General features: G+C 40.4%; 2 protein-coding genes across 2 annotated transcripts; one reads left to right on the forward strand and one right to left on the reverse strand.

Annotated features, from left to right (window-relative positions):
- Positions 1 to 4,330: 4,330 nt before the first annotated feature.
- Positions 4,331 to 5,553, forward strand: LOC114573930 (uncharacterized). Its single transcript, XM_028606168.1, has 5 exons — positions 4,331 to 4,413; positions 4,573 to 4,917; positions 5,018 to 5,128; positions 5,207 to 5,241; positions 5,348 to 5,553. Exons 1-5 carry the CDS (start codon positions 4,374 to 4,376, stop codon positions 5,468 to 5,470), a joined length of 654 nt encoding a protein of 217 aa, XP_028461969.1. The 5' UTR covers positions 4,331 to 4,373; the 3' UTR covers positions 5,471 to 5,553.
- Positions 5,554 to 8,208: 2,655 nt separating this feature from the next.
- On the reverse strand, positions 8,209 to 10,237 carry LOC114545446 (uncharacterized). Its single transcript, XM_028563713.1, has 5 exons — positions 10,192 to 10,237; positions 9,732 to 10,076; positions 9,514 to 9,624; positions 8,448 to 8,482; positions 8,209 to 8,331 (listed from the first exon to the last, which is right to left on the reverse strand). The coding sequence occupies exons 1-5, from the start codon at positions 10,235 to 10,237 to the stop codon at positions 8,209 to 8,211; spliced, it is 660 nt and encodes a 219-aa protein (XP_028419514.1).
- Between the last annotated feature and the right edge of the window lie 1,258 nt (positions 10,238 to 11,495).

Here is an 11,495-nt window from a genome sequence, read left to right on the forward strand (position 1 = left end):
AACCCCTGCCGTCAAAATCTCACTCTGAACTCTGTTCAAAACTTGAGAGCCCTGAGAAAGTATTCCGTCATTGAAAGAAGAGCAAAACAAGGCACTAGAGGCTTTTCTCTGGGGAAAAGATGTTTTTGCTCTTCTCCCAACTGGTTTCCGCAAGAGTTTGATCTGATTAGTTGACTTGGCCTGTCTATCACCAACATAGGTGGTGATAGACAGATTGTTTATCCAATCAGCTAACCAGTATTTTCGCCCCTTCCCAAAAGTTCTCCAACAGAAAGTTCCCAGATGGAAATGCCGAGCAAATGCGAAGCAATCCATCTGGCAGAGTCACATTAATAATATGCTCCTGTAAATGTTTTCTGTAAAACTATTTCTGTAATATTTTATAGAATAAAAAAATAAATAAAAAAATTAAAAAAAAGGTGAAATACAAATGTTACTTATACAATGTATTATTATAGTATTACTGCTTCATAGAAAAATCACCATAAATACATAATTTCAGTGAGGCTTGGTAATCGGCTGTATGAGATTCTGATTTAAAAAGATGAAAAGTGTTTAACTTCTGAGAGCAAACAATTATCATAGTCATTGCAAAGCAGCTTGTGAATGCTGATCAGTATATGAATGAAACTGGCAGTTGTTACACCGAATCATGATGACTGGCGGAGAAAAAGCAAAAAACTTCTCAGAAATTCAGGAACTGCTGCAAATTGAATTAGTGTTGTGCATCTACGTGTGTTGTGAAGCACTGACATTTGGACCTTTGGGGCTTCCGTGAATGTGCCCTCGATCTGACATGACGTCACTTAACGTTAATAAGCAACAACAAGTTGCATTCTTTGCACGGTCTTTCCTTTCTCGCAACTAGGTAGAGTTTGAACAAAGTTTTAAAGTAATGAGACATGAAACAGACCCAAAAAACACCAATTCAGTGTTTTCAAAAGTCTGTCCCTGAAGCTACTGCTGCGTCGGGTGACAATGCACTGCAGCTGCCACAGATCATAATGACCCGATCATTAACGTTACAAAAAAACAGCTCAAAAATTCTACTGCAACGTTACTTTTACCTGGTAAGTGAGAGTAGCTTATATGATGGGTGTGTGTGTGTGTGTGTGTGTGTGTGTGTGTGTGTGTGTAAACAGAATACAGTGTTTATATTTTCTTTTTTCAGTTGATGAGAGAGAGATGGTGAGAACTCCTGGCCAGCATTGTGGACTGAAAGTCAGGCTAGGGAGTTTAAAAACAGGCATCCTTGGTTAGAGTGGAAGGACAGGAAGTTAAATATCAGCACACATGCAAAGCTGATATAAGCAATGGAAATTCATAAGGTCAATCACTATGCAAATTAGAGTAAATTCTTAAATCTTAAACATGCATTACTTTACACAATTAAATGACTATATGGTAATGTTAGTTATCAATGGTCAGATAATTAACTAAAATAGAAAGAGTGGAGCCTTTTTCTCCTTTTGTCTGCATTTGTTAACCATGGAGTTGAAGATTGTAAACAGTTTATTAAATACTTTTGAGTAAATTTAGGCCCTGTTCAGCAGATGTTATTACTAATGGATACAAAACTTGTATGATGATGCTAAATATTAGTCATGGTTTTGTGTGGCAGTGTAGGGGTGTCGATTAAATGGCTCATTTGTGTGATGTCCTGTTGTGTTCAGGTTTGGTTGAGTTTCTCAAAAAGTTAAATCGAAACAGTGCTTAGTGTATGGGGTGTCGCTCTGGGACAGCAAGTATGAGGCTGGGAGGGGAAAATCACAGTATACTCGCTACAAAAAAAAAACACTACACCATTGGAGAGATATATACAAACAGTGCTTTACTTTTCATAGCTACGAGTGAATTGTTCATGAGAATAGCCGGGCCACTGTGGTCACAAACAGCACTATATCATTGATGAGATCTGAACCGGGCGGACACACACACACACACACACACACACACACACACACACACACACACACACACACAAGTGTTTATTCTGCTAAAGGCTGCACATGATTCAGATATGACAGGTTGCAGCAAAGCTACAGCAGGTCAAGACATGCATTTTCAAGTGTCGGAGTGTAAATACTGTTTTGTGTAGAGAAATAATATCACACACACCCCAATAGAATGAACCAGCACCCTGTGGTTACAAACATGTTCTGTAGGAGTTCCATCACAGAAGTCTTCAGCCATGACCACAAACACCAAATGACTCGCTGTTTTTAATAACCAAGAGTAATTCTGCTTTAAAAAAAACGATCAACTGAAACAACATAACCAAACTAAACCAACAGAAATGAAGGGAGAACTGGAGCAACAACTACTAGCAGACAGGCTTAAATAAACTGGGAACACTCAGCTGTTCCAGGTTAGTCTAACGAGCAGCAGAAATATTTGAACTTTTAGATAGGTTTTCCCTGCGTGTTGCATTCAACGTGAAAATTAGACTCCACTTGCCTGGATGAGTGCATGTCTTTCCTCCTTCTAGAAGGGTTTGTGCTGTGTTAAACTGAGTCACCCAGACACTGCATGCGTTGGCGTCTGAAGAGGTCTGCTTGCTTCGGTGGCCACGCCGTCTCTCCGGGGTACACTGCCCTGCGTGCTCCGTTAACGTCCTCGCCAGGCCAGCCCCCGGCTCTTCCTTGTTGTTGTACTTTAGGTTTCAAAAAGGTGTATTTACAAAAGGGACAGGTGAAACAAGGCCGGGAAACAGGTGAAACACTAGGGCAATCACAAGGGAGGGAAAACACAGGAAGTAAAATAGACAAGACAACACAGAAAACCAGAGACTTCAAAATAAAACAGGAAACAGAACATCCAGAAACATACAACCATGACATGTTCCTCCAAATGAAGTTCCTTCCAGAGGCTATTAGCACCACCAAAGATGATTGTGATTGGTTTAAAGAAATGCCAATAAACCAGAGCATGTTTCTCTCCCATCCCAGAATGCTGTGTGGACTAGCCAGACCAGACCTCCCGCAGCGCTGTAGAGGAAGGTCTGGCAATGCGAGACTAACGTGGTGCATACAGTAATAAATGTGTGGAATACATACGAATGACAGTGCTTTACTTTTCGTAGCTATGTGAACAAATGTTTCATGAGAACAGCCTGGCCACTGTGGTCACAAACAGAACTGTCTGCATCTGTATCATTGATGAGATCTGAACCAGAGGAAGCTCGGCCTTCAGCTGTCTGCATCATAACCACACACAACAGAGACCTCAATGTTCCAAGAGAACAAAAATACTGTATATAGTAAAGATACTTTTTTAGAGACATGATCAGTAAGCATGCAGTTCTATAAACGGTGTCACTGCTCCGCTCATCACACTTATCATCACACTTAACAGACTCGATACTCACACAAACTCACATCTCTGCTTTATGGTGAAAAGATGCATGCTGCAAGGTGACACTTCCTCACAAACCAAAGTGTTTACTCTGCTAAAGGCTGCACATGATTCAGATATGACAAATTACACAAAGCTACAGCAGGTGGAGGTTGCATCCGTCTCCTCTAAGACAGGCATTTCAACTTTTAATTCAATAACTAACATTGGCAAGGTAAGATTTGGTGAGTCTCTTATAATTGTATAAAAGGACACAAAAGCAAGGCTCCTGATGGTTAAGTCTTGATAGAGGAATATTAAACTGTAGCTTATAATAGTCTGCGTCATGCCACGTCACCAGTTATGCAACTCTAACACATGATCAGAAATTAGGTTAAACGGAAGAAAAAAAAGCTATATAACCACAGCTTCTGGTTTAGCCTGTGGTAACTGGACATGGTATATGAAATATGGTAAATACTTAATTTCCAAATTCTACTGTTGGTTTATAAAGCACTAAAAGGTTTAGGGCCAAAATGACCTGTCTGATCTGCTGCTACATAATGAACCACCCTATGAAGAGCTCTCAGGTGGTCTGGGTCAGCTCTGCTTTCTGTCCCCAGAGTCACAACTAAACATGGGGGACTTCAGTTTGTATGCACCACATATCTGAAGCAAACTCCCAGAAATCTGCAGGTACGCTGAAACTCTCACTTCTTTTAAATCAAGGCTGAAGACTTTTCTTTTTGATGCTGTCTTTTTTTTTTAAGTCAGTGTTCAGTTCTTACACTGTGACTTTTAACTCTTCCTCAAAAATGTCCTAGGATTGTCCAAAGTGTAAAACATAATAACTTTCTCATGCTCTCCTTGCAGCTATCAACTTGCAATGTTTTTTTGGTGACAGCATTTCTATTGTGACTGTGAGCAGCCGGATAGACAAACTAAGAGCAGCCCGCCCCTCTTTACGGTGAGACCTCTCTTACTGGAGCACAGTTCACTTCCAGGCGTTGAAGTGGTGCAGACATACTGTTCACACAAAGATGAAGCTCGCCTCGATAACAGCTTTGCTCTGCACCTTCAGTAAGTACACTTTGGTTCACAACACAACAATTGCTAGTTTTCCTTCAGTACAGCAATCTGCCAGAGCTGAAACTTACACACTGATTCATCAATGATTGAATGTGCGTGCACTGTGTTGAATTCCAAGTTGAGGAAAAGGAATGAGCATGTTTGTTTCAGGTTTGATCTCTGTCTGTGTTTCTGAGTTCCACACTGTGGAGGTCCAGCCTGCTGAACAAGTCACACTGATGTGCTCCAACTTCAGCAGCTTTACCAGGCACATATCCTGGTTCAGACTGGATAGCAGACCCAACATCAGCCGGATCTCCTCCATGTGGAGCTCTGATTCAAATGCTTCACTTTACTATGGATTTCAAAATGGAAAATTTAACATGACATCAAACACCACTACCCTCTTCCTCAACATCACCCATGTGGATTTAGCTGACTCTGGACTGTATTTCTGTGGATTTTACACAAATAATTACTCAGTAATTGTTAGTGCAACATATCTAAAGGTTCAAGGTAAGATTATTTTTTTAAACTGCGAAGAAACAGATAGCTTATAAGCACTTTTTACTGTCACATATGGACCACAAGTTTCATTTAATGATCTTTCTTGTAGAAGTGTTTGATGGAATAACGAGCCTGACCACTGTGATCCTCCTTGGTCTGATTCTTTTCTTCGTTCCAGTCGTCATTGGTCTGGTTGTCATAATCAGGAGACTTCACACAGGTACTTGTGTTTTAGTTAGTTGTGAATGCAAAACTTTGTGTTCAAACAATTTAGAGATGATGTGTTTCTGTCATTTAGCTCAGAAAGAGGGACAGACTCCACAACGCAGCGAGGTAATCACATTTTAACCATATCAACATTATTTAAGATTCTCTGGTACAAGTCATTTAATGATTTTATGTTTTCTTACAAACTGACTGTAAACATTATTTTTTTCAGAACCTGGACTCTGATGCCCTGAACTATGCAGCGCTCAGTTTCCATCCAGAAGCAAGAAGCAGCAGAAGGCCTGAATCAGAGAACCAGCTGGAGACAGATGTTGTATATGCTGCCACCAGATAGACTCAGGATACATCTGGAACTACAGCTCAGAGTGAAACTAATTCTTTATCAAGTTAATCTGCTGTCGAGGTTTTGTTCGGGTGGCAGACAGGAGGAAGTACCATCACTGTAAAAACAAAAAGATACAATCCTGTAATAAAGATTCTTTATACAGGCAAATAGTGCAATCTCTGCTACAATTATTATTTTACTTTGTTTGGGTTCCATCCTAGTCTGAGAACAAAAGAGTTTGATTGGTGTGTAATGGAGGAGACTGTCCAGAGTCTCTTATACTGAGAGTTAGATGGAGGCAGAGAGCTATGCATCACTTGTCTGACAGGAAGAGACAGCACAGTGTGGTCTGAGGTTTGTTAACTCAAAGCTTTGTGGAAACCAAATTTGAAAATGCAACAGTGAATGCTGCAGTGCCATCTGTTGTCAAGTAGACAGAATAAGAAAAAGGTGTGTGAAATACATAAAATGCATCCATGTTAAAACTGAATCCTTCGAATGTCAAAGACCCCACAGCTGTATGTGTCTGATATTGATTGCAAAATAAAACTGTTTCCCCTTTAGATATTTAAAAACCAACATAAAACTCCAATAACGTTAATGCAAATGCACTTTAGTTTAAGTTTTACAGCTGGGGACTCCAAAAACCCCAAACAGAAAACTGTCACAAAGTATGAAGATGATGGAAACAATATTACAACAACGGTTTATTATTATTAAGATTTTTTTTATTACTGAATAGCCAAATTGAAAAGATTGATGTTGGAGGTAACCGGATCACCCGGAGTAAACCCATGCAATCACTGCATGGATTATGCTTTCGGCACTGTTCCGTGAGAATCCATGTTGGGAAAAAAAAGTTAATGTACTGTGAACCGCTGCCAGCGGGCAGCTCCTGCACACCGCCCATTGCAAGTCCACTGCGCCCACTGATTTAAATCCACATGTCCCGCTCAATTGTCCGATATCTACTCCTTTTCTCTGGGCCAGTATTCCGTATCTCCTGAGAGAGCTCCAGCCAGCGTGCAGCGGGGTCTGACAGTCCAGGCAGAAAGTCAGCGATTCGGGCAGGGACTGCACCGCTGTCACGGAAAACTGTGGAGCTCTTGAACTCTGAAACAGTCGTACTAAATTTGCAATTAGCCATCAATTTTTGTAAAACAGCCCATATTTGAGCTTTTTATAGTTGATTTCTTGCATTAAAAAAGTCTCAGAAGTGAATTTAGTAATGCAACAGCAGATGAACAATGTATAAAATTTCTGAGATTTGCGCTAACAACGATTTAGAAGACTAACTGACCTCAGATCAGTTAGTGGCCTATGTCAATTTTGGGGTGTTACAAAGATAGAAGGTAAAGCCAAATGAGAGGGAGTTGAGAAATTGACGTCAACTTTTAGCTTTGTTCAGATTCGCCCATTTTCAGAGGCAGTTTCAAATTGTGAGATTTGCAGAGGAAAGAGGTGTCAATGGGATTTTGAGGTTCTATGTATGTCCTATTTACCCACCAAACTGTCGTTTTTCAACTATGACAAGATAAAATCGGTTTTGCATTCTATCACCCCTTTAACAATGTTATATGAGTTAAGCCCAGTTCATACCAAAGACTGGCGACAAGTCGAAACCGTTTAAGAACGTCGCAGGGAAAAGTTGCAGCTGTTTGATTGTCCATTGTCCCATTTCAGCTGGACTCAAACCAGCTGATGGCGTCGCTTAGACTCAGCTGGTCGAGTCTCCAGAGGCTGGTTTTAGAACGTAAGGGACATCACCTGTTTCAACAGCCAATAGAGAAGTCAGCTGGTAAAGTCAGCTACAAACTATAGAAATAAAATGATCCATAATACATTTTATTTTTATGTTATAAACAGTCAGCTGGTAGAAATGGCAGAGTTTTAGACGGAAGCTATGGACCGCCCACAAGCACGGTATATGGTCAAGCTAGTTAGAGAGTGACTGAAGAGAGGGAGCGCCCAGCGAACAAAGCATGAATTACAGAAATAAACCGTTGTTTTATTAGACACCTAACCATCTAGTTAGGTTAGAAAAAAGATTGTTGTTTGGATTAAAACACTGGTCCCCTTATGTAGTACTCCTGGGACACAAACACACGGTTCCTGGATGGTTTTTCCCCGGGAACGCAATCTCCGCTCCCCCGCTGTTTTATGACCCCACCGTCCACCATGATCCCGATCCCTAAGCGGACCAGAGCACTCTTATTCAGCAGCAGTCACTGTGGAGCCTAGAGCAATAAATACATGGTACGCATATGAATTACAGCGCATTACTTTTTGTAGCTATATGTAGGAGGGGTTCCTGAGAAAAGCCTGCACAGTAAAGATGGTGTAGCTCTGCTGTGATCCATCATGTCTTCAACATGGACAACATGTAGCAATGTGAACGCTTCATAGGAGGCTGAGCAGCATCTTTTCACAAGTTTCTGATAGTGAGATATTTCTCATACGTATAACTGCATGCATTTGGGTTCACACCACACTGCGCTGTCTCTTCCTGTCAAAAAAAGTGACGTGTTGCTGCTTTCTGAGAGATTCACATTCTTCTGCTCTCAGATGAAAACGCAAGGCAGTCAAAAGTATGACACAGGAAAAAAAATAAAGAAGGCCATCAAAAATCAGCATGAACAAGATTATTGTACATTTTGTACACAATGACGATGGTACCAATCAAACAGACTAAAACACAGTACAGTGTAACAGTATGCTTAAAAAATAACAGCAGGTGCTTCCTGGGTCTATCTGGTGGCTGAATAAATAACAGTTGGCGCCACTTCTGTCTCTGGCGCCAGCCGGTGGTTTATTTCTGTTTTTGGGCAAAAGGTCACTGCTGCATAGTTCAGATCATCTGAGCCCAGACTCTGTGAATAGAAATATGTTCAGTCACTATTCTCAACATGACATTATAACTGACAACTTGGAAGTGTTTGTAGCACCTTTTGAAATACATTTTCAGATAAAATGGAATACACTTCACCTCTGTCTGTTGTAGATTCCGTTCCTCAATGTGAGCTTAGTGACAGAAACAATATTGCCGGTCAATTCACTATCACTGGCATTGGACACTGTATTGCACAATATTGCTGTTGATACATGTTGTTAAATCGGAAGTTGTTTAAAGAAGTTCTGAAAATACAATACAACTAAGTATAACTCTCAAATCTGACCCGTTTTCAACGTTTTCTATATCAGAAATATGGGTTTCTTTCAACTAAATTGCCCAAAAATAAAATGGATGGTTCCGTACAAAACTCTTCGCAAGTAAAAAATTAATGATCAGTTTAATTTTGTGTTTTTATTCAATTTCATAGCATTTGAGAACATTAAAAAAAGGTTCAAAACAGTATTCTGACTAAACTTTGACAGTCTTTACAGATCTTAACAAAATAATTCCTAATTAAATTATTTTTTAACTAATACATTTGGCCTAATTTCATATCAATGAGGTTTATTGACCATAATTTCAAAAAAATCAGTGTAATAAAAATTTGTGGTAATAAGTTGGTGTTAGTGGTAGTACAGAAAAGCTCCAAAGAAGTCAAAAAAATAGTGACATAAACATTTAAAAAAAGCATTAAAAAGAAGTGGTGGGGGAGAAAATCGATACAGCATAGTATCACAATATGTTCTATGGAAATGCTGTATCGATACACAAACGTCAAGTATTGATCTATTATTATATATGTGTTGGTCAGTTTGTCTACTTGACAATCCCATTTTGCAGCAATAAAATGGAAGTGAGATGAACAAAGAGAAATTTATCTTTTTAGATAAAACAGATGTTGACAAAGTTTCCTTTTGGGGACATCATTTGAAATTGGGAAAAATTTGAAGTTGGAAAAAAGGTAATAAAATACAATATATCGCAGAATATTGAAATATGTTCAAAATCACAATAGCATATCGTGATTCGTGACATAAGTATCATGATGATATTGTATCATGAGGCCTCTGGTGATTCCCATGTCTAATAATAACGGCAAATCGGGGAGGACAAGAACAAGTTCCACAGTCAGCAGTAAGACAACACAAGGGATAATTACCTTTCTGAAGCTTTTTGATTTTAACAGCCTGACAAATGATGATCATAGCGAGGAAAGCAGTCAGAGCGCCCAGGTTCCCACTCATCAGCTTTGTTATTCCATCAAACACATCTACAAGAAAAAATATAATAATTGAATAATCATTAAATTAGACTCTGTACATTTAACCTAAATAAATAAATATATAGGTCCACATTACCTAAATTAAACACTCTTACCTTGAACCTCTAAATATGTTGCATCAACTAAAACCAGGTTTTTTGTTATGATATATCCACAGAAATACAGCCCAGAGTCGGATGAATTCACTTGTTTGATTTTGAGAAAAACAGTAGACATGTTGGATCTCATTTCAAATTTTCCATTTTGAAATCCATCACAGAGTCTAGCAGGCTCAGGAGCCTCGAACATGAAGGAGACACAGCGGGGCTGGGATCTCTTGACCGCTCTGAACCAATATATCTGAGAGGGAGTACTGGAAAAGTTGGAGCACAGCAGAGTGACGTCTTCCCCAGGCTGAACCTCCACAGTCTGAGACTCAGAAACTGAGACAGAGATCCAGCCTGAAACAAACAGAATTATTCATCATTTTGCTGACAGAGCAACAGGAATTCAACCAGTGCATTTATATGATTTAATGCAGTCAATGCTGTGGAGTAATCCAATGGCAGTACTTACTGAGGCAGCAGAGAAGTAAAACTGTCATCAAGGTGAAGTTCCTCATTGTGCGAATCATCGTGGAACGATAAGTATTTCAATTTTCAATACATTTTTGTAAAACAGCCCAATTTGTGGCTCTAAATAGTTGATTTCTCGCATAAAAAAAGTCTCAGAAGTGAATTTAGTAATGAAATAGCAGACGAACAATGTATTAGCCTGGGTAAACCGTGACAAACTTCTGGCAAATTTGAGATTTGCTCTGCAAGTCAGTCTGGCGAAGACCCCATTCAAACCCAATTCCAATGTCCCCAAAATCGAGACACCAATCATAACTGCTGAGGCGGGCTTTACACCAATCACAACCTTTTAGGCGGACTTTACGCGACAACGATAGCGCAGCGACGGCGAGCAGCTTTTTGTTTACATTCAACATGACAGCTACCGAAACGCAGCGTCACCTGGATTGTTGATTGGTTGAAGGACTATCCAATTGCGCCCAGAGGCATTTGAGCGGCGTCCGTTGGTGACGCCCCTTTGGAAATGAACTGTCAATGAACCTTTCCCAGACCCACTCTCAGTTACAACTGAGAAGGGTCTGGCGTCAACCAGGCTAACAATGTATGGAATGGTATTTAAGTTTCCAGTTGTAGTTCCAATGAGACAACCTGTAGGGGGACCATAGGCCGACGATCTGTAGTTCCAATGAGACAACCTGTAGGGGGACCGTAGGCCGACGAGCTGTAGTTCCAATGAGACAACCTGTAGGGGGACCGTAGGCCGACGAGCTGTAGTTCCAATGAGACAACCTGTAGGGAGACCGTAGGCCGACGAGCTGTAGTTCCAATGAGACAACCTGTAGGGGGACCGTAGCGCAAGCCGTAGTTCCAATGAGACAACCTGTAGGGGCACCGTAGCGAGAGCTGTAGTTCCAATGAGACAACCTGTAGGGGGACCGTAGCGAGAGCTGTAGTTCCAATGAGACAACCTGTAGGGGGACCGTAGCGCGAGCTGTAGTTCCAATGGACCACCTGTAGGGGGACCGTAGCGCAAGCTGTAGTTCCAATGAGACAACCTGTAGGGGGACTGAAGAGGGAAAAGTTCTCTAGTGTTGCTTTAACTTTGAATTTCTGATTGGGCGGGCCAGCTGTCAATATGGGTTATTACCCAATGTGCTTTGCTGCATGGTCTCAATAATTTATTGTCTTTTTTCATGTGAATACTAGTTTACTGGAGGAGTAACTTAGCATTTGAAGTAATGCAGTAAGTGTGCATTTAGTTTCCATACTTATTGTGTTTCCACAACAGTGTAATTGAGTAAATCT

The sequence above is a fragment of the Perca flavescens genome, chromosome 19 (assembly GCF_004354835.1).
Source record: "Perca flavescens isolate YP-PL-M2 chromosome 19, PFLA_1.0, whole genome shotgun sequence".
NCBI classification, from domain to species: domain Eukaryota; kingdom Metazoa; phylum Chordata; class Actinopteri; order Perciformes; family Percidae; genus Perca; species Perca flavescens.

What these genes read in the sequence shown, in the direction of transcription:
- LOC114573930 (XM_028606168.1), top strand. Translation starts at nt 4,374, where the DNA reads ATGAAGCTCGCCTCGATAACAGCTTTGCTCTGCACCTTCA. An exon ending in AACATATCTAAAGGTTCAAG is followed by an intron (nt 4,918 to 5,017) that starts GTAAGATTATTT and finishes TCTTTCTTGTAG; the next exon opens with AAGTGTTTGATGGAATAACG. An exon ending in AATCAGGAGACTTCACACAG is followed by an intron (nt 5,129 to 5,206) that starts GTACTTGTGTTT and finishes TCTGTCATTTAG; the next exon opens with CTCAGAAAGAGGGACAGACT.
- LOC114545446 (XM_028563713.1), bottom strand. Translation starts at nt 10,237, where the DNA reads ATGAGGAACTTCACCTTGATGACAGTTTTACTTCTCTGCTGCCTCA. An exon ending in TTTACTTCTCTGCTGCCTCA is followed by an intron (nt 10,077 to 10,191) that starts GTAAGTACTGCC and finishes TGTTTGTTTCAG; the next exon opens with GCTGGATCTCTGTCTCAGTT. An exon ending in AACATATTTAGAGGTTCAAG is followed by an intron (nt 9,625 to 9,731) that starts GTAAGAGTGTTT and finishes TTTTTCTTGTAG; the next exon opens with ATGTGTTTGATGGAATAACA.